The sequence below is a fragment of the Rhodamnia argentea genome, chromosome 1 (assembly GCF_020921035.1).
Source record: "Rhodamnia argentea isolate NSW1041297 chromosome 1, ASM2092103v1, whole genome shotgun sequence".
Classification (NCBI taxonomy): Eukaryota; Viridiplantae; Streptophyta; class Magnoliopsida; order Myrtales; family Myrtaceae; genus Rhodamnia; species Rhodamnia argentea.
The window spans coordinates 26,249,593-26,271,372 of NC_063150.1; the positions used below are offsets into that span (position 1 = coordinate 26,249,593).

The following is a 21,780-nucleotide window of genomic DNA, read 5'->3' on the forward strand; positions in this document are numbered from 1 at the left end:
TAAGGAAAACTTTCTTTGATTTCCTTCGCTCATTCCATTGTTTTCCCTGTGAACATAAACACTCCACAGCACTCATGAACACAATACAGGTAAACATTATGTATCCTTGTACCAATCAACTACAGGTACGTTTTTACACAAATTGAACGATGGAGCTCACATACGCCAGAATCATATACGTGCACTTCATACTCAGAACATCGTACACATGTTTTACTCCGGGTCTCCAGCCACCACAAAATTTCCATCATCAATTGCCAGTCATCACATATAGATGACCAAAGTCATTACGAGTATTCACAATACAAAAGTGGAGAGGGATAAAAACAGAGAGAAATCAGAGCAAAACTGAATAGGCAAACAACAATTTGGACACCCAATTCTGTTCAGAAAAATCTGCAAGCTATGAGACTCGTTTTCATATCGATTCGAGCAATGACAGACTACAAAAAGGCTTCAACGAGACAAGTTTAGATTGGATTATCATATCATAACTATCGGATCAAGCGTGAAAAGAAACATGAGCGCCTAACAAGACAATAATCCAACCGTGTGAGGTTAAACAATGGATGAAATGGCTGTTGAACTTGTTTTTCCTACGAACGTGCATTCCTATGGCATTTTTGCACGTCATCGAACAGGTAGAATGAATTTCCGCCGATGAACTTGTATGCAAGATTGAAATAATGACTCGCTTCAGATCATAACTTCTGAACAACTCCCAAGCAGTCAAAATTTCACAGAAGAAATTGCATACCTGAGTTGAACCTTCACGAATTTTGACACGAACACTTCAAAGAAGTGGAAATCGAACGGAACTGTGGAAAATATCCAAATCAAATCACTGAATAAATCAAGCAAAACACTGGCTTATCCTCTGGCTATTAATTACTTCAGAATATTCACAGCTTCTTCATCTTCCAGCATATTAAGAGGTCTCGTTCAATATCCTGAGCTCTCAATACGAATCAAATAATCTCAACCAACCCAAATGCTAGCAATCGGCAATTCCACACAGCAAATACTTTGAGAAACAAACACTCGAGAATCTAAAGGAATTCCAAGCGAAGGAATCGACTTACCAAGAGAGACAACCAAGCGCGGCTTTGGTTGATTAACCCGGTCGTGTTGAAATGGACCAAATCGAACGAGCGCGCTCCTCAGCCTCGCTCAACCGGCCGTGCCCGACACTGCAAATGAGGAGCTGAAGGCGGGCGAGAAGGAGGAACTCTGGAGACGGAGATGCCGAGTAGGAGGAGGAGGAGGAGGAGGACGAACTCTGGAGGTGGAGAGAGATGAGGAGCAAGTAGGCGGAGAGGCGGAGGAGGAGGAGGAGGAGGAAGAGGAACTCCGGAGGCGACGACGGCGACGACGGATGAGAAGCAAATAGGCGTAGAAGAGAAAGGTCGAGTAGGCTACCGAAGGAGGAGAAGAGAACGATTTTTTTATTGAGGAGTGAAAGTCATTTTTTTTCTTACTTTGAAATATATTTTTTTCAGAAAAATATTTTTTGTCAAAAAAAAAAATAGTTTTCTTCACTATTTTATTCTCAGTGCACTAAATATTAGAAAATTTAAAAAAATTCAAAAATTATTTTTTTTCCAAACAAAGTAAAAAAAAAAAAAAAACTAGTGCAGTTAATTGCACCAATGAGCACAATTTTTCTGAAAAAAATATATTTTTCTTCACTAATTTTTTTTTTTGGGTTGCATCTTAAATGAGGGCTCATGCTTGTTACAAGTCTACAATGAACACAAGAACTTCATTTAGGACGATTATCTGTGGATGACTAGGAACCAAACCTTGCGAGAGAGAAATCGACACGGCAAAAGCTTGTCGTGGAACACAGAAGCTCTTTCAACTGTATTTCCCGATTAGCAATGCTTGATCTAATCTGCATTTAGGAAGGAGATTCGAGCTCGAAGATCTTTTTATGAAAAATTGAATCGAAAATAACGATACGTAAATTGAAAATGTAGGTCCGTCAACGTTTATCTTCAGTCCAAGGGCCATCGCTTAGTCGACTATGTTCTTTATGGTTTGAGCTCCAAACATTAGGTTGCTGCGGGCTTTTGGAAACTTTGTGAATTCTAATTTTTGGTCCTCTTAATTTATGTAAATTGTCAAATTGGGCCCTCGAACATTTTATTCATGTTGATTGAATAATCTAACTTTTCATAATTTGTGTAATTGATGGTTTGTCCAATTTTGCTTCCTTTTACCATTAACGGGAATGTGACAATAATTTAAATTAGATACCTTTTTTTTTTTGTTTGGTCAAATTAAATTAGATAAGTAAAGGCACCGTTTCATTGAAGTTTTTTTAAAAACATGTTTGTTAACATTTGTTCTATGATTTTTTTTCTTCTTCTTTTTACTCTCTTCAAATACTTGAAAACAGAAAAAGACAAGCTATATTATAAGTAATTTCTTAAGTGGTTAGTACTTCGTGGAAAATGGTTATGATAATTGAAACATTTGATTAAAGGGTCAATTTTTTTTAAAAAAATAAAGGATGCTGTAAACAAATATATAATGCCCGATTAAAATATTTTGCTCAAATGTACAAAATATGACGATGTATAATACCATATTTTTCCTACTCCCGTGGACAGATTTGCCATGGTAAGCATCATCTGGTGAACAACATGCGAACAAAACCACCTAAATCTTTAAATATAATGTAAAATTAAATTTATATAAACAAACGTAAAAAGAAATTACAATATATATATAATATCCGTTGCGATCCAACAATAAAATTGACACCGAATAGTCATGTGCACAACGATACGCCAACAGCAGATTTGGCTTCAGGTTGAGCACTCTCAGGAGATTATCATGGCTTGGATGTTAAGCTGTTGAGGGCTAAAGCCAATTTGGCCAACCAAGTATAGGGTCTAAAATTCTTGCTCAGTTCTGCTTATGATTAGGAAAAAAAATTAGATGACCTGTATAGAATTGATAGGGTCCGAACGGGTTAGGCGGGCCAAGACGGGTGGGCTCGAGAGGGAAACACTCGTTTAAACCAGTCCATTTGGCCTTTCGAGCCGATCACAAGAATCGCCTCCTCCTAGACCGTTACAAGGAAAACTACCACCTCTCTTCACGTTACGCCTGCATCCAACCTGTTTCCCCACCAAAATTGCCATGATCATTTTCCTGTCTTTTTGCACAGGATTGTTCATTCTATTTCTTCATTGTTACTGTAGATTCATGACTTCAAATCTCAAGCAATTGTCATAGCAGCACCACCATTCTCTTTTTATCAGACTTCTTCATCAAGAGCATGGTCTCCAGAAAGTTCAATTTGATAAAAAGCAATACCATGTATACAACTCAACAATGGCAGCACTACGAATTCGATTTCGCTTCTGCATCACAATTTCTCCAAGGATTAAGAGCTTCCCCTGACAAGCCTGAGCTTCCGGCGAATTCTCCCAAGCCCGCTTCTCCGACTCCAACACAATAACTTTATCATCTGCAACATGCAAGCACCACAATCTTGCTCTCATTATAATGCCTTAAATGATTGGAACTTGGTTGATCCCTAGAAAGACAGACCCTTTGGTAGCAAAATGAGCAACCAATGGGCATGGTAAAGAATCTGATGATCTTCTGTCATTAAGATGCTTACAAGAGCACAGCAAACGAGATTTGTCACATTCTTATTGTCTATACCAAAGAGTCCATTGAGAAAGATGCAAGTGAGGAATTGCAAATATGACAGGACTTACCACATCACTGCATTTGATCATGTTCCTTCAGAAGTTTTATCTCTTTCTATATACCCCGAAAGATATGAAGTGGCTGCAGAACAATCCACTCAGTGATCTCTTGAGACGTGCATCACTGTCGTAAGTTTGATTTTAAAACCACCATCTCCAAAACTATTTTTCGGAAGTTTCTCCTGCAAGATGTCGCCAATGAACAGATAATTAGCTGCACAAACTATCTATTCTCCACAGACTGCGGAAGGCTTCACGTTCATTGGCTCGCGAGCTTTGAAGCAAGGTTTATCAGACAAAATTGATTTTCCAACTGCTTAATAGTGTCTAAAACTATCGATTTCGGAGCTATGTCGCGCCATTTTTGGCTACGAGTTGTCCAATATGCAATCTTTTCTTTTCTTTCTTCGGTGCATCAATGAGGGCTGAAGCTTATTACCAAGTTTAAGATGAGCATATAGGAGCTTCATCCTATGTGGTTCTGCTACATGTGATATGCTGTGGATGACTAGGAATCAAACCATCTTCTACGAGTATTTCCCACTGCTCAACGACATTCCATGCTCGATCTGATCTATGTTTAGGACAGAGATCCGAGCTTGACGATCCCAGAACAGCTTGAGTTTCAGCAAAATCCGATGAACACTTACTTAGCAACTAGCAGGCTGAGTCTATCTTGATGGTGATAGCTTATCTGTTATCAAGTCTCTGATCAATCTGGAAACACCTCCTGCTTGGAAGTGGAGATTCTTGAACTCAGTCAAATTGGGAAGCTCTTGGCAAGATCAAATGCTGAGGACTCAGTTCAACTCCATGATCAGCTAATCTCTCACCTCGCAATATCTTGGCCCGCCTAAAATCCACCAGTCACACCTGCCCTCTTCCTTTTTTTTGCTTTTAGCTTTTAGCGGTGACACTGCATCTGAGGTAGTGTCGTTAAAGCACTAAAGAAGCAACACTTTCGACATGCTGCACAAGCACTGAAACTCGAATCTGAAAAGCGAATGAACGTTCATGAGGATTCTGGGGGATCTTGATCATATCTAATGGACGTTCATGAGGATTCCAGGCGAAATAGGCCTAAGGATCAATAGCCTCGAGGCCCTCTTACCATCGCACTCCTTTGAACCTCTTGTACCACTTCTTCTTCCTCTCTAAAGTCGAATCCGAAAAGCGAACAGAAACTGTGGTCAGCCAAGAGAATCATAAGTGAACACAAAACTTATTAGGAAGTATCATAAAAGAAAGTTATGCATATCAATGGCCACAACAAATGCATATACAGATGACAATATTACTGCTTCAACAGGGTTGGAAAAGCTTTCCACCTTATTGTGTGAGACCACAAGTCATTGTATGCAAATTGACAATTTAACTTATTTTTTGGTTCAACGACCTCGGACAGGGGCAGTCCAAGTGAATGCAGAGGATTCAGCCAACTACGATAGTACTGTCACAGTAAGTTACCCGAATAATTTGGGCTTTCACCTTGCACATTGCATATACCATTGAGATATTACACGAGTACAACAGTAGACTTCTCTATTCTCTACACTGTACATATAGCATAAACAGAGGAGTCGCTATCAGAATTCAGAAAGAGAGAGCTCTCTGGCAAAGTCGAGAAACTGTCACGATCACCGTCACCGATGCAGTCCTCGAAGAGACTAAGGAATTTGTCAGGATTAAATCCACACCCCTCAAGGTCGCAGAGCATCGACTCCTCTCCCAAGCTACCACCGCCAGCAGCCAAGTTTTCCAGCAAAGTTAAGAATTTGTTATGGTCACTCGAACCAAGCTCCGCAAGCAATATTACACCTCACGAGCTCTGAGCTCACTCTTTCAGCAGTCTGAAAACCTCTAGAAAATCTGAAGAATGCTGCCACCGCAAAAACAAGAAACAGCACTCCGCCCGAATAGCCAACCTGTTTGAAAACACGAGCGACAAAAACCAGTTAAAGTCAAAACAAGTGAGTTTGCTTTGGGCACGGATCCTTTCGTAATGTGCAGCAAATGCAGCTACTTGGGTGGAAAATTGAGGTCACATGGAGCAAAACACGTCCCTTATAGGCAGTACAGTGTACATCTTAGGACTGATGCGTCGGTACCAGAACCATACTGCATAGTGATGTAGAAGCTTTTCAAGCAAGAGCAACGAGTACATAAGTGGAACTCTTTGATCCTTTCCAAAGTGGAAATTGGGAACACACTTCTGCATTTAGATCGCGTATGTACAATAACACAGAAAGGGTAGTCAAATAGCAGGCCACCAAGAAGATAGCATATGCTGGATGAACACACTCTACAACCATAGGGCTCCCATTCGTGCTGTAACCCTAAACCACTTCTCAACCGTTGATGCATGTGAATGAGATAAGCTTCAGCAGCAGACGAATGTTGAGACACACATGGGAGTATAGTGCAGGACAGAGGATCCACATCCCTAATGCTCAAAAGAGGGCATGTCTTGAGAGAGAGTGAGAGAGTACCTACATAATTTGCTGCTGGGATTAGAGGATGAATCCAACTCATTCCAGATCAGGGGAGCCACCAGGGACCAACTGCATTAAGACAAAAAGGAAGGCATCATCATTTAAGTGAGGTTCAGGCACTCGAAAGCGAAATTCTAGCTTTCTGGTAATGTAATTGCCACACCACTTGCGCTTTATACTTATCAAGAGGTGAGACACAAGGACCAGATTCTTGTAAACAATAAGCGATGATGACTTTTTTGCCACAAAATCAAGACCAGTGATGATTCATCAATACATCGTCTAAGCATTTTCAGTCTACTATCGAAAGGCATCTCTCTCAGTGGCTGATTGTTTCTGTTTTGTTAAGGCGGTTGCTTACTAGTTGATAAATCACCAAAACTTTAGGCAAGGCCGTGTCCATATCGATGCAAGGGCTCAAAACATATGCGCATATCTGCAGCGATTTCACTGTATGCAAGAATCAAAACAGAATCTTACGATCGCTTGAAGCTTCCACGGGAAGCTCAATAAAAAGAGAAGTGAGAGAGAAAACAAGAGGCCATATTGCAGATGCTTGTGCAAGTAGTAATTCTCAGTTAGAAGCATAGATCAAATTGAGGACAGATAGGCCTCATGAACCACGGCTTTGACAACTTCCAATGCTAATACATTCAAAATGAGATCATTTGCCCCTTCAGATAACAAATTGATGTCAACAACATAGAATGGCTTCCCTTCACCTCAAAGTAGTACGAAAAGCGTCTTGAGGCACTACTAAATTTGAGAGAGAGAGAGAGAGAGAGAGAGAGAGATACATACTACTCAGTGACATCCTTGAGGACCATGTTGACATACACATCGAAGCCCCTAAGAGTACCGACAAGCTCCTTGTCTCCTTTCATTATAACCCAGATTTTCAAACCTATACACTGGTCAATCAACTCTGCATATTTCATTAGCGGAAGATGAACATAAGTGGAACATAAGTGGAAATGGCCCCCAAATTTTGCGCGAATCTCAGGAAATTAAGGAAATAGAAAAACAGACATGAATTAAAAGATCCTACAGACCTGACGGGAGGAGCTGTGAAGGATTGTTGTCCATGGAGGAAAGTGAGGACACTTTTTTGCTTGGAAGCAATGCAACCCAAAGTAGGGAGAGAGCTGTGTCTTTGGAAAACGCATGTTGAAAGCGCATTAAGAAAGAGTGTGGAGTTGCTCTTTCAAATAATTGGATTCAGCATGACTCTCGGCTCTTGAAAACCACGAGATCTACATGGTACACATTTTTTACAAATAACCAATGAAAGCGACGAGAACACATTCCCATAATTTTTCTCCCAGTTCAGACAAGGCCTTCGAGTGTTTCCTCGTAAAAGAACATCTGGGTACCAATAAGCAAGTTCTATTCATAATAATGAAGAGAACACATATTTAGATGAAATGTAATAATCATTCTTATGGGCACACTATAAATGGAAAACACACACACACACACACACACACACACAAGTCAGGTTTTGTAAGTTTACCACACCAACATCAAATTTCATCCGTCATCTGCCTTTCTTCGGTCTCCATCTATACCGCTGCCCAATTAGCCATTGCTCCCTGCACAGAAAGATGTTTGTAAGCTTCTTAAAAGCTTTAATTCCTCTCAGCAACATTAGAAACCAGCAAAAAGCCAGTCGTTTGAGATCTCCCTTACAGCTTCTTGTTAATCTTTAAACCTAAAAGAGTCATCTGGGATAACTTGAGGTAAATGGAAGGGCTTTTATTATAGATATCCACCTAGGGATAATCATTTCTAGAAAATGGAGGCAATAATGGAGATCACACGTGGCTCGATTGACATGATTCAGAGCCCAAGTGAGACTTATCATACGTCCTATGCACCGATAGTACAAAATTTAGCCTCAACCATAAGATGATTTGTGATTCCTTGGAGGAGCTAAATGGTTCTCCCTGTCCTGTCACAGATGGAAGCTTGGATGTACCAACTATTGATGCCCGCTACCCAAGTGAAATTCCTCTTTCTTCATTTTATTACTTCTCCATAACATTTGCAAATCCCAGTAAGAAGCACACCTTTCCTGGAAAGTAAACTGAACATAAGCATATAAATACAGAGTCTGTCTTGTTCAGAATCGCGACAATGAGTTGATTATGCTGTAAAATTCCAAGATGAAAACCATAGCGCTGTGGCCTTCCAACGCACATTCCATCTAATTGTGTGTAGCAAAGTTATATCCAGTGCAAAGCAGAGGGTCTCAACTTCAAAAGATGTGAAGCGGCAAATCGATCGAGGATCTCTAATGAATTGTCATAAATCAATTAATAAGGGTGCAATCGACATGCATACCTCCAGCTGGGAAACATAGAAGCAAGGAGAAACCATCCAAAGCGAAAATAGGTAAAAAGGCCAAACCAAACTAGAAAAAGAGAAGGAATATTTGTAAATAATTAAGAACCCTCTGGTTGTACAGAGGTATCATAATTTCAATAACTTCATCAGATTTTCAGTCAAAGCGCATGTGAAACTTCTCTGTTCTTATCTGTGGAGGAGTTTGATTGCAGAAAAGGAGAAACATTGGTTGTCAGAGGGAATAAGTTACCTCAATTTGTTTGACGTTTGAACACAAGGGAATAATTTGTGGTAGCGGATCAAGAAGCTTTCAAGAGCAACGTGCACTTATCCGTCAGTCTTCTCCCTCAGATTCATATTCATATTCGTCGCCTTCTCCTCATATTCAGATTCATGTTAATCGTATTCTCCATCACATTCAGATTCAGATTCAGATTCGGCTTCTTCTCCCTCATATTCAGACTCGGTGTCTTCCCTGTCCCATTCGTCTTCCACATTTAATTTCGTACAACGCTTTATTGTGACCTTTCGCAGTCCATTCAAGCTTGACACAACAGGCAACTTCAGCAAAGATTCACAGGAATTAATCTGCAATGATTCCAAAGACTCTGGTAGTTCGCCTTGAATCTCAACCAGCTTATCACAAGAATGTACTTCAAGACGTTTTAGTTCGTCTAAATTACTAAGATCAGGTAGTAGCTTCAACTGTCCAAGTTGATCAAGCCGCAAATCTCCTAGACTCCCCAAACAACCAAGGCCTTGAATCTCTTCAATTGCAGTGCACGAAATGCGGAGATATGACAGGTTCTTCAAATTCGATAGATCTGGCAACTTCAGTAATGATTCACAGGAATTAATCTGCAATGCTTCCAAAGACTGTGGTAGTTCGCCTTGAATCTCAACCAGATTAGGAAAACCAGATACATAAAGACTCCTTAGTTTGTTTAAATTGCTTAGATCAGGTAGTATCTTCCCCTGTTCAAAGCTCCAAAGCTGCAGACCTCGTAGGTTCTCCAAACAACCAAGGCCTTGAATCTCTTCATTTGCAGCGTACGAAATGTAGAGAAATGATAGATTCTTCAAATTCGATAGATCCTCCATCGAGCAAAGTGAGTTGAAAAATTGCACTCGTAAGGAGGATAAACTTGAGGGAAGCCTTGGGAGGCGACGCAGATTACGGCAGAGTATGAGGCGAAGGTCGAGATGAGGAAGGAGGATAAGGTCCGTCGGTGAGGTGGTTTCATAAGGAGAGCTCAGGTGTAGAGAATCCACCGAGTAAAACGAGTCGCACCATTCCACAAATAAGGATGATAAATTTGAGGAAAGTCTCGGGAGGCGACGCAGTTTAGGGCAGAGGAGGTGAAGCCGCTTGAGTTGAGGAGGGAGGGTAAGGTCTGTTGGTGAGGTGGTCACAAAATGACAGCGCAGGTACAGAGACTCCAGCTTGCTTAAGTTCCCAATCCACTGTGGTATCGGATATTCTTCCACAAGCCCATCAGAATGACCAAGCCAAAACCTCAAATCCAATTCCTTCAGATTAGTGAGGTTTGAGAGATCCGGAAACGTGTCCATCTTCAACGAATCAAGAGATAGAGTGACAAGACTTTCAGGAAGCCTCGCTAGTAAGTATATTTCCGCTGTAAACAATTTCAAGATCCTCAGGGATTCATTCTTGTAGACGCAATTGCCAATGTTCACACCGAAATTGTGACTCCACTTGGAGGCGACTATTTCTTCGAGCTTTTCAATCGTCCAGAGGGCATCGGGTATTTTGCTTATCATACTATTCTCCATCTTCAATCTTTTCAAATTTTTCAACTTTCCGATGGAATCGGGCAGCTCGCCGATGCGCGTCTGGGATATATCCAACTCTATCGGCAATTCCATATTTCCGATCGAATCCGGAAGCCTCTCCAACGATAGGCATGAATTTAGAGATAGGTATTCAAGGCTTGCAAGATCTCTACCCAGCTCGTCTGGCGGCTTTTGTAGACAACAATCGATCAAATTCGGAACTTTCAAATTCTTCATCACCCGTAAAAGAATAATCATGCAAATATTACTTTTGAATCTAATACGACGGAATAACAAATGTTGTCTAGCATAAGGCATACCTTCATGTGGGTCCATCCCTTCCAATTATCTATAATGTTACCGTAAGTTAGATTGAGAATAACCAGATCCTCAACGAAGAAATTTGCAATGTTAAGTGTTGGCGGAAAATGACTCCATGAAAGCCATCGTAATCGTGGAAGGAGAACTGAATTCTCATTAGTTGGAAGAACATTTGATGGCGAATCGTGCCAACAAAGCCTCTCTTCTGCATGAAAATTTTCCATCGAACCTTCCACATCAAGGAACCTTAGACCGGATAGGCTCTCAAGGCCTTCATAGGTAAACCAGTACTGCTGCTGATGGTCCAACTTGAGATGAAGAGCTTCAACTTCTTTTTTTCCCTGTCCAAAGGAAAAATTTAAAAACAAAAAAGTCCAAGGGAAACACATTTATTCAAGTTCCTATAATAAGGGGTTGAGTTCAGTACTATCTTTCATGTAATCTTAAAAGAGCAAAAATATAGCTAAGGAAGTCGTAGGGGTGCTAGACCACACAAAAAGTAACTGGCTTTTCTTTTTACAAAACAATTCCGGGGGTTTAGGATTTTACCTTATGTTTCCTTAGCAAATCGAATCCTTGCTTATGATCCCACACCCTACTTTGCTTCTCTATGTTCATGCAACTTTTTTCACGAACCATTTCCCTTCCGAGGTCTCTGAGTAGATCGTGCATCCACACTTCATTATCCTCATTAATCTTTATTAAAGACTTGTTATGCAAATCTTCCATGGCCACTTCCGGATAAAAATTAGGTTCATCCCGGAAAAGAACTAGAATGTCTTTGTCATAACCAATGAAAAAACAAGCTATATCGAGGAACATATGCTGTTGCCGCAAATTTAATGCATCATAGCTTATTTTTGGTTTGCTCTGAATTTTGTCATGAGGAACACTTTCTAGCATCTTCAATGTGGCCTCCCACATTTCCTTTTTAGTGCAATATAAAAGTGAACCTATGACCTCAAGAGCGAGCGGAAGACCTCCAGCAATGTCTATTGCCCTGTTGGATTGGTTAATATACTCGTCTGAAGGAGAATCTCTTCTGAAGGCATGTTTGCTTAAAAGTTGAAGAGATTGATCACGATTCATGCCCGTAAGCTCATAGCGGTCATCCACTTCAGGAACTTTAAGAACATCTATCCTTCTGCTAGTTATAATAATTTTGCTCCCTTTGCCTAACCAATCACGCTTACATACAAGTGCATCAATATGATTCGCTTCTTCTACATCATCGAGAAGAAGGAGAACCCTTTTATTAGACAACATGACTTTAATTGTTTGAATTCCTTCATGAATGTCATTGATATCCGTGCATTCCCTTTTGAGGATGTTAGAAATGAGCTGCTTCTGCAAGCATTGAATGCCATTACCTTTTGACCTTTCTCGAACATCGCCAAGAAAGCAACAATTCTCAAAGTCGTGGGAAAACTTATTGTAGATCACTTTGGCAATAGTCGTCTTTCCGATGCCACCCATCCCGTGAATTCCTATAATCCGTGTTTCACTTGTCTTAGTACCAATCTTTTCCATGATTGCATCCACATGCTTGTCGACACCGACAAAGTTGTCTGATACTACTAGAGAAGCCTTTTTCAACTCATTGAAAACCCTTCGCAAGAATTTTTTCACGAACTCACCTTCTCGCCTAGTGTATGTAGGAGGTCAAGGGGGCAATGAGTTAGAAAACTGAGTTGAAGCAAACTATCTTCTGACAAGACTACATTGAAAACTACAGAGCTATTCTAAATGTGTTCTTTAACGATTTATTCCATTTCGATTAAATAGCGGGGGAACTTAGTGTTAATGAATGACCTGAAATGCCAAAAAAATGTTACTGGGAATGAAATGGGACAAAACTGGGATTGTGCCGATATTTAGTGTGATTTTGCGGTATAACTTCAATCGCATACAATTCAATTTCAACAAAGCTAACACAAAACCAGAAAAGAAACCAATTGAAATGCATCAAGTTTAACTATAGAAGGAACTTGAGATGGAAAGCAGTCACCTGTTCTCCCCCTCCTTATGCAGGTCCCATCCCTTTATTTCCCCAACTGCGCTGAGAGCAGCCTTCCACTCTCCTATGGTCTTTTCGTCACGTCGCTTCTTTTTCTCATGTAGAAGAAAGGCCTCTTTATAACCCCCAGTTTGGTACCGAACCTCTACAGGCGCCACATCATAGAAAATAGGCACGATCTTTCGTCCCTCAATTTTCGTGCACTCGACCATTTGGGCTGCCTCCTTGAGACACCATACACTGGATGCATAATTTTTTGAAAAGATAGGCACTAAGATCTTCGACTGCATAATTGCTCGGAGAAGTTTCGGGGCAAACTCTTCCCCTTCGCGGAGATCTTCGTCATCCTTAAATGTGCAGATTCCCAAATCGGTAAGCCCAGTGTAAAGGTAGTTGGTAATACCTGCTCGAGTATCCGGTCCTCTAAAGCTCAAGAATACTTCATACTCACATGTAGCTGTTCCGTCCCCTTCTGTTGAGGTGTGAGTACCAGAAGCACCTCCTGCTGTTCCGGATGTAGTAGCCATTTCATTTTCAGGTACACCTGTTGAACTGTGAGCACCAGAATCGCCTCCTGCTGTTCCATCGGTTGCAGCTGCATCCTTAGCTGGTCCTGCTGATGTAGCCGTTTCAGGTACTCCTGTTGAAGAGTGAGTAGAAGAAGCGCCTCCTGCTGTTCCATCGTTTCGAGCTGCATTGCTACTTGCCTCCCCTCCATTGATCTCCCTTGATCTGCTCTTCAAGAAAAAAAGGAACAGCACAGCAGCAAAAACAGGGGCAGCAAGAGACGAAAAAAGTTCGGAAATCATGATCACAAGTGAGTATCAGAATTCCAAGTGGAGATCTCTGTTGGTCATAAAACGTAGAAGACAGGACTGGCTCAATTGCTAGAATTGATCAATGAGAAGGATTACAAATGGAGATCACGGGAGGTCATTACGCTAGCGTCTCTGTTTAGCAGATATTCTCTATCGTCTGCTTTGGGTGTGTGCTTGTGGAACTGAACGTGAAGATTTTGGGAATGGCTGTGGAAAAAAAAGAGCCTATTTTACCTATTTTGGTTTATTCTATTTTCAAACAAAAATAAATAACTTAAAAAAGGAAATAAATTAAACTAAATCAGGACCAATAAAACTAGGTGTCAATACTAACAAATTATGATTTTAAATTTTGCTGATTTCAACATTATTTTTTATCAACAAATTTTTTTGAGAACTGTTCGACATTCCTATAATTAATTAACTTAATTACTTTGTAAATCGATTCTATATATATTAGTCCCATCATAATTCTTAAAACTAATATCTCTATTTCGAAACAAACAGTCAAATTAAAATTCGTCCCGCACATGGTCATCAGCTGTAATTACGACTTGTACTCTTTTTTTTAATCAGCGTGGACCAAACAGGATGTAACAAGCGTTGCTTCTAGTGTCTCGAATTACAAATATGCAATGCAGAGTCGTGGGCCATGTGCTACAAATTTTCAAGGAGAATGATTCATTGCCACATCACTGCAGCTGTCAAAGTTGACAATAGGAAAAGGGCACTGTCCTTCATCTGGCACTTCATCTGGCATTTCCTAAACAATGTTTACACTGCACTTGCTTTGAGGAAGAAAAAGAATAGAAATAGCAGCATTTCACGTGCTTCGAGGAAAGGTTGTCTCTTCTCAGATCTCAAAAACGAAAATTGGCCCTTTCTAAGGTTGGTTCTATAGATTTGGCCCTTCACTCTTCTTTTGAAATTCATATTTAGGCCCCATCTATTTTGTGAAACAAAAGATGAAGTATTTTTGAAAAATGTTTTTCAAAAAGTCATTTTCCGAAAAATGACACTCTTTTCTAGAATTCGATTGAAACTTAAAAATAAACTGGAACATAGTTTCCTCCATCCGGTAAGGAAAATCAATTTCCTCTGCATATTCCTTTTAATAATTTTCTGTCATTATCTCTCATTTTTTAATTTTTTAAATAGAATTTTTATTTTTTTCTCTTTTCTCGTCTTCTTTGGTTGGTCACCAGCAATCGCCATGGCTAGCAACCGCCAGAGGAAAGAGAAAATATAAAGAAAAAGAAATAATTAAAAAAATTAAAAAGATAAAAAAATTGAAAATACAAAAGAAAGAAAAGAAAATAAAAATAAATAATACCTAAACATAAAAGGAATGTGAAGGAGAAAAAATGAGGGAAAATGTTTTTCTCTTTTCAAATAGAGGAAATCATTTCCTCTACTTTTGAATGTGTTTTTTCAATGGGAGAAAAATATTTTCCTTGACTCATTTATTTTCCGAGAAATGAATGCCGAAAAATCGAACAAATATTTTTTCTGGGAGTTGTTTTCCTCGAAATGAATGGAACCTTAACTACAAATACACACCCATTTACTTGACGGGCAAAATTAAAATAAAAATCCTGCACTTAGGTGGCTATTTGAATTCTTGCCCAAGGTTTTCATATTACCAGAAAATCAACCTACTTCATAGGTACTTCATCTGTGCTTGCTAACAAATGCGAGTGTTAAAGCGGCGAAATGTTAGTGGAAGGTTAACCGGTGGACAGACCAAGGCTAGCAAAATACCGTTCAAATAACTAGGACCATATTGATTTTTTCTCAAGGGGAGAACATGAATGTGTGGATGAAAAGCCTCTTTGGCAAGTGTCGGATTCCTTGAATTGAGATCAATAAAAGATCAAATGTGATTTCCTATAGCTTCAGCTTTGGTTACACTCCACTAAACTTTTGTTTTAGTGATCTATAGTCCAAAGTCTCGCTGCAGATTTTGGAATTCAGACTTCTTCCATTTTAATCAAAATTGAGCATCCTCCACGAGCTCTATACCTCGGTGAAGAAGAGAGAGTTCGTGGGATCCACTACCTAAATCCCTCTCTCTTAAACTTTTCATTAAAAAAAAAAAAGGACTTTTCCCATAAATGGGAGACCCACTATCAAGACCTTTATTCCTTTACCGTAGAACATTAGCATTGATTAGAAGACATTATTGTCTAAGTAAGTCTTTCTTTAATGATTTGATTTATCTAATCGAAGTAGTTGGCAACTAGAATTGCACCAATAATTCAAACGCTAGATATAAATTGATACTCATCGACAAGATAGTATCCACATGCTTAGAGTCACCCAGAAGCAACGAAAATACATAATAATAATAATAATAATAATAATAATAATAATAATAATAAAAGGATAAGTGATGTTATACGTCAAACAAGGAGGCCAAGATAGAAACTCTGAGTTGATCTATTGAACATATTTGTCAAATATACGATGTGGACATCCTCCTCCAATATCTACGAGTTGAAAGGTTAGGAGAATCCGAGGAAAAATCCTATTAAAAGCAAAGCGACAATGGGAAGGTACAAAGCGATAAAGCAAAGGATGAAGAAGATGGGTCATGGTAACGTGGAAAAGAAGAGCCACCAATGCCTTAGCGTGCCTTTTGTGCTGTCCCCAAGCTCTTAGTCGAAAGAAATGTGCAAGGATAAAAATTCATAATTAAATTACCGTCGTTATCTTCATTTTTTTTGTTCGGACTACAATCGCCCTTAAAAAAAATGTCCCTTGGCCAATGCCTCCCCTTATTGTTAACAAGCCTCGCCTGGTACGGCCCCTAACGGGCTCGGGCCCAAGAGGACCGGTCTGGCTTGGGTCCGGGCCGGCATGGCCCGATTACCATTCTTAGGGTAGGGATCCGTTAATGTAGATGTTAAGGAAAAGTGGATGCTGAAGTTCAAGTGTGACATCCCGTAATCCGGCTCGTTTTGAAGTCTTGAATAAATGAAAAGTCTCATCGATGTATTTCAGTTTAATCTCACTCGGGAATGGTCCATCTTGAGCAGACTAACCAAAAAGGAATGGCTAGCTAGGAAAATTAAGTACGTGGACCTAAGAACTTGGTCATGGACCGATTCTTTGGCCAAGAAAATTATCGAGGAAATATTTTGGACCAATATAGGCCAATTCTAGAATAATTAAGGAACGATTTGGATAATACCCTACGCTTGGATCACGGGTGATTCCGTTTGACCTCGTATGGGTTCCGAACGTCCCCGAATTATTTTCTAACGAACGTGTCCATCGGGACTAGTGATTGACCCTTGCAATTGAATAACAACCAAGGTCGCCATGGCTCGAGTAATTCTTAAACGTGATTTTAATCACGGGTCGATACGCGTAACTCTTAAAAGCCGCCCGTTAGTTTGAGATAAGCTGAAAATTCTATTGATCGAGATTGATCGCTAATCGAGCTTCAAAATTTGATGTCGGACCTTCAGGGGTCTCAATAAATAAAATTTTGGACATTTCCTCATCCTGTGTGCTATTCCTTCGCGGTTCGCCCCAAAGAGGTTTAGGAAAGATATATTTGGACTGGAAATAGGAAAAGACCCATTTGCCCTCGAAAAATACCCCATTTTTCACTTGGATCGAAGGGTATTTTGGTCATTTTTCCCCTTGGCCGAGATAGACTAGTCTTGTGGGAAGGAAAATTTTTTTTTTTCTCCTCTTGACTTTGTGGACCCAAATAATTATTTTTAACATATATTAGTTATTATTTTAGTCTTCTTCCTCTTCATTTTTTTTTTCAAGAACCCTCTCTCTCTCTAGTTCACTTTCTCTCTCTACCTCATACTCCCTCACTTGGCCGAATTCTCTCTCTCTCACCCTCCATTGCCAAAAATTCTTCAAGCTTTCACCGGCATTGCTTTGGATCGCTTGAAGTTGCTAGATCGTCGTCGAGTCGCCGGCCGTGCAAGAACCGCCGGAATCGCCGCTTGATTCGAGCTTTTCGCAACCGTTCAACGGAGGTTTTTGCGAGTTTTTGAGGTAGGATTATTTCTAAACCTAAATTAGGCGGTTAGGTTGCTAAGAGACCATGGATTTGTGAAATTTTGATGAAGAAATTGGTGGATTTGAGCTTGGGAAGGGGGTGGCCGAAAATTCCATGGAGGAGAGAGAGAAACCATGCTCTTGCCATGAATAGTGAAGTCAAGAAGATAATTGTTGGTCAAAGTTGGACCATGGTTACTTTGTGCCTAACTATAGTTACTTTATGCTATTATTTAATCATGGTTAGGTTAGTTTTGACTCTAGTTAATGTTGAACCATGGTTAGTTTATATTTTAACTAGGGTTACGTTTATGTGACAAATGTTGTTATGCCATAGTGTTAATTAAATATGGCATTGTTGTAGTTTAGTACTATAGTCGTAAATTAATTGCACGTTAGAAAATTATTGTTGTTCGGCCATGATAATTCCCACGTTAGTAATTTTAATCGTACGTTATTTATATATTGCTATGTTGGCATAATTTAATCGGGTAGTCTGGATTAATTTTTGGATTAGTGTGAATTAATCGGGTGGTCCCGATTTATTAATTCTCTAACGTGAGTGAATCACGTGGTCCCGAATTATTCTCGGAAAATATGAGGGTCATATTCAATCAAGTCGTCCGAGGCCAAAGTGAGCTGTATTCGTCGATTGTCTCGAGACCGAGAAAATGTGAGGGTCGTATTCAATCAAGTCGTCTGAGGCCAAAGTGAGCCGTATTCGTCTGATTGTCCGAGGGCGAGAAAGTATGAAAGTCGTGTTCAATTAAGTCGTTCGAGACCAAAGTGAGTCATGTTCGACTAATTGTCCGAGACTTAATCCGGTCGTGTTCCTATGTGTCCGAGACCGAGATTTGTGGGTCGTATTCCTCGTGTCCGAGACCCCTGGTATATATATAGGGCCGTGTTCCGTAAAGGTCCGAGGCTCAATGTTATGAACTTATTTGATGCAGTGGAGTAACGTGGAATATTTCTGGAGTAACGTGGAATATTTTGGAGTAGCGTGGAATATTTTCGGAGTAACATGGAAATTTTTGGAGTAATGTGAATATTTATATTATGGCACGATGCGTCGAACACGGGCCCCGGAGCACATAGAATATTTTATTGTCAGACCGAGGCATGGAACGCCGAAGCGGAAGTAACGTAGAATATTTGAAAAGGTGTGAGAATTTTCGGAGAAAGAATGGAATTTAATAGTGGAATTTTTGGTAGAAAGGAAAGGGTTGTTGGAAATTGTTGTTCGCCTAGGTTGTGTCCGGAGGCACTAGCGACCCGATCTAGGATTAGAGATTTTCCTACCGAGATTTTATCTCACCCCGTCGTGGGCTCGTTGTTTTTCAAACCCTGCGCCTCGGCCATGAGTGTTCCGCCCCCGAAGTTCGGTATCCCTCGGGACATGGATATGCGGGTGACAGAGTATCCTGTCGGGGAGGACCAAGTTTATTATAGGTACGTTACTACAATTTGGGTAGACACCGGAGAGCTATACTGGAAGCCTCGGACATACGTGGCATGGACTTATCGCCACGGGGACCCGACTTGGGACCATTGGGTTGTTTCGATGTTCCCTTTAATGGAGTCGGGGAGTATGATCCTGCGAATGCTGTACCACCAGATGGAGAGGTGGTGAATCCCGATGCTACACCTGAAGTTTTGGCACCCGATCCTATAACTACGGTACCCGCAGAAGAAGATGGCGAAGTTGTGGAGCCTTCGGATGCCAAACAGTCTCCAGAGTTGGATGAGGTCGAGCTGGCAGCCGATACGGGTTTGGCTTGGGTAGCGAGGACGAGGATAAGGGTAGTTGGCCTCATAGTTTTTGTAGTGTGCTGTATTTTGGTTGTGTAGCGGGCTTCGACCACGTGCCTTTTTGTTATAGGTGGTTACGGGCTTGTACGGTGGCCCCTAAAGCCCTAGGTTTGATAGTTTGTAACAACTATGTATATATGTACATATGTGTAGTTTTACCATCCCAAGTTATCGTAGTGTTATTGGTTTCATTGAACGGAGATTGTTGTTGCTTCCACGAAATTTTATTTTGTTGGCCCTTGGATCCTGGGAGAACTGTACACGTCGTGGCCGGGTGGGATGTCGACGGCTCCTAGGGTTCGGGTCGTGACATCCCCGTTTGGAGTGGTATCAGAGCAAGGTCGGCTCGATCCCGGTTTGGAAGAGTTATGGAGTGATAAGGAGCGATGACATTGGGATGGTTAGGCAGAGAGACCTTAGGTGTTTACGCGAGCTAATCGCGTTATGCAAGGCATTTGAATATGCGCCCGTGATGCGCTTGATTGACTGCTGTCGTGTTGAGTGCTTGATTTTGTTTGTTGAATCGTTCTTCCGTAAACGATTATTAGCTTCAAGCTAATTGCTGTGTTAAGCGAGTGTGAGACGCTAGACCGAGTGGATGGTTTAGGTCTCTAATTCCTTGGCGGAATTATTTTGGTTCAGGTGTTGTGAAGAGAGTTGATGGAAATGGAAAATCAAGGTAGAGGTTCCAGAGGAAGTCATAGAGGAGCATCTAGAGGAGGTTCTAGGGGAGCCTCTAGTTCGAGAACTACAGTTAGGGAAAATCCGAGAGTGGATGGACTCCTTAGGGCTCTTGAAGAGATAGAAAATCTCATGGGTAGGCACACTCGGGAACGAGCTGCCGCTATTGCCCAAGCCGCCGAGGCTTTTGCTGCCGCTGCTACCCATGGGGGCAATGTCAATCGGGGAAATGACAATGGGAATAGGCAAATGCATCGGCTAGTGGAATAGTTTCTAAAGTTGAAACCGACAAAGTTTACCGGGAAGGGTGACCCGAAACTACACCTTCGTTGGATAGAGGATTTAGAGAAAGCACTTGAAGTGTTGGGTTGCACAGAAGAGGAGAAAGTGACGCTGGAAGTGTATCGGTTGCGAGACACGGCTAGTAATTGGTGGAAGGCCACCAGGGGAAGAGTTTTCCCGGAGGGTACAAGACCGAATTGGACTGTCTTCACGGAAGTCTTTAATGGGAAATATTTTTCAAAGACTGCTCGGGAGCAGAAAATGTTAGAATTTCAGCGATTCCGCCGGAACCATATGACGATAGATCGGTATGAAGCTGAATTCTCGAGATTGTCGAGGTATGCACCGAGGATGGTAGAGAATCCTTTGGATAGAGCGAGGAGGTTTCGGGATGGATCGAGGCCGGAGCTTCGCGATCCGTTGATCATGCTGAACCCGAGAAACTATGACGAGTTGTATGAGTAGGGTCAGATGGTGGAGTGAGACATGAAAGAGAGGGCTACCGCATCTAGATCGCGGTTTATGCCGGTCGGGGACAACCGCCAGTTTGGCAAGAGACCAATGATGGGAAATAGGCGTTTTGTCCCTCTAGTCGGGAGGAATAATGGGAAACCGGTATATCGGTCCAATCAGAATCGCCGATTTTGTAGTAGGAGGCACGGGAATGGACCTTGCCCAAGTAGACGGGGGCGTGCTTCAAATGTGGAAAATTTGATCATCATATAAGAAGTTGCCCGGAGCTAGCCGTAGAACATCGATTTCAGCCCCAAAGACCCCAGGCGAGACCTCGAATTAGAGCCGCTCCTCAGAATAACAAGAACGGACCACCGGCGCAAGGGAGAGTGTATGCGGTGGCGCGCAATGAGGCAAAGAATGCGCCCGGTGTGATCACGAGTACGGTTTCCTTATGTGATTGTGTTGTATATGCTTTATTTGATTCTGGAGCATCTCATTCATTTGTATCTGCTCAATTTGTGGAGTTAGCTGGGATTGAGTTAAAACCGCTAGAAGTAATGTTGCACGTAACTACATCCTTAAAGGATAAAGTATTGGCTACCTTAGGGTGTATTGGATGTAAGATAGTTATTGGCGGTAGAGAAGAATTAATAGACCTAGCAGTTTTGACTATGCATGATTATGACGTGATAATTGGAATGGATTGGCTAGGAAAGCAAAAAGCTGTTTTTGATTGTGCTAGCGTGGTGATCCAATTCAATCCGATTGGTCATCCTAGATTTGAGTTTGTGGGAAGTCGAGGAGGAATCTCGATTCCCCTAATCTCGTCACTGGAAGTGACTAAGTTGTTGAATGAAGGATGCCAAGGATATTTAGCTGCAGTGGTGGATTCGAAGATTGAAGGACCGAGGCTAGAGGATATAGCCGTGGTGCGCGATTATCCCGATGTCTTTTCTCAAGAATTGCCGAGATTGCCACCTGAAAGAGAAGTGGAATTTGTGATTGAG

At 41.1% G+C, this 21,780-nt stretch overlaps 5 protein-coding genes across 18 annotated transcripts in view; all 5 read right to left on the minus strand.

The window, feature by feature from the left end:
• The window catches only part of LOC115732506, a 73,238-nt gene extending 64,294 nt beyond the window's left edge, over positions 1-8,944 (minus strand). The window contains exon 1 of the mRNA XM_048273867.1: positions 8,817-8,944. The gene's annotated coding sequence lies outside the window, so the exon portion shown is untranslated. The remainder of the gene's footprint in view (positions 1-8,816) is intronic.
• The window catches only part of LOC115728661 (disease resistance protein RUN1-like), a 1,102,447-nt gene extending 1,088,840 nt beyond the window's left edge, over positions 1-13,607 (minus strand). For all 10 annotated transcript variants that reach the window (XR_007197282.1, XR_007197281.1, XR_007197278.1 and 7 more), the window contains exons 1-2: positions 12,690-13,607; positions 11,231-12,326 (exon numbers count right to left, since the gene is read on the minus strand). Coding sequence is in view for 1 of the 10 variants with exons in the window: in XM_048273386.1 (XP_048129343.1) it covers positions 11,231-12,326; positions 12,690-13,507 (1,914 nt within the window). In the remaining 9 variants the exon portion in view is untranslated. The remainder of the gene's footprint in view (positions 1-11,230; positions 12,327-12,689) is intronic.
• Positions 1-21,780, minus strand: part of LOC115727781 — a 109,032-nt gene that overhangs the window by 69,020 nt on the left and 18,232 nt on the right. Inside the window, exon 1 of one of the 3 annotated variants that reach the window (XM_048273969.1) lies at positions 161-497. The exons of 1 other annotated variant lie outside the window; for it this stretch is intronic. In XM_048273969.1, coding sequence (XP_048129926.1) covers positions 161-251 — 91 coding nt within the window. In that variant the 5' untranslated portion in view covers positions 252-497. Of the gene's footprint in view, positions 1-160; positions 498-21,780 lie in introns of those variants that run through there. One more of the 3 variants, XM_048274015.1, reaches the window with a different exon arrangement.
• LOC115730729 overlaps positions 1-21,780 on the minus strand; it is a 47,737-nt gene that overhangs the window by 1,332 nt on the left and 24,625 nt on the right. The window contains exon 5 of one of the 2 annotated variants that reach the window (XM_048273807.1): positions 2,085-2,228. The exons of the other annotated variant lie outside the window; for it this stretch is intronic. The gene's annotated coding sequence lies outside the window, so the exon portion shown is untranslated. Of the gene's footprint in view, positions 1-2,084; positions 2,229-21,780 lie in introns of those variants that run through there. 2 annotated transcript variants of the gene reach the window in all.
• On the minus strand, positions 5,660-7,738 carry LOC115730556. 2 transcript variants are annotated; one of them, XM_048273960.1, is made up of 3 exons: positions 7,273-7,738; positions 7,022-7,124; positions 5,660-6,289 (listed from the first exon to the last, which is right to left on the minus strand). In XM_048273960.1, the coding sequence occupies exons 1-3, from the start codon at positions 7,397-7,399 to the stop codon at positions 6,172-6,174; spliced, it is 348 nt and encodes a 115-aa protein (XP_048129917.1). In that variant the 5' UTR covers positions 7,400-7,738; the 3' UTR covers positions 5,660-6,171. The 2 variants fall into 2 exon arrangements, with proteins under 2 accessions (XP_048129917.1, XP_030517037.1); XM_030661177.2 differs by having other exon boundaries at positions 7,022-7,145.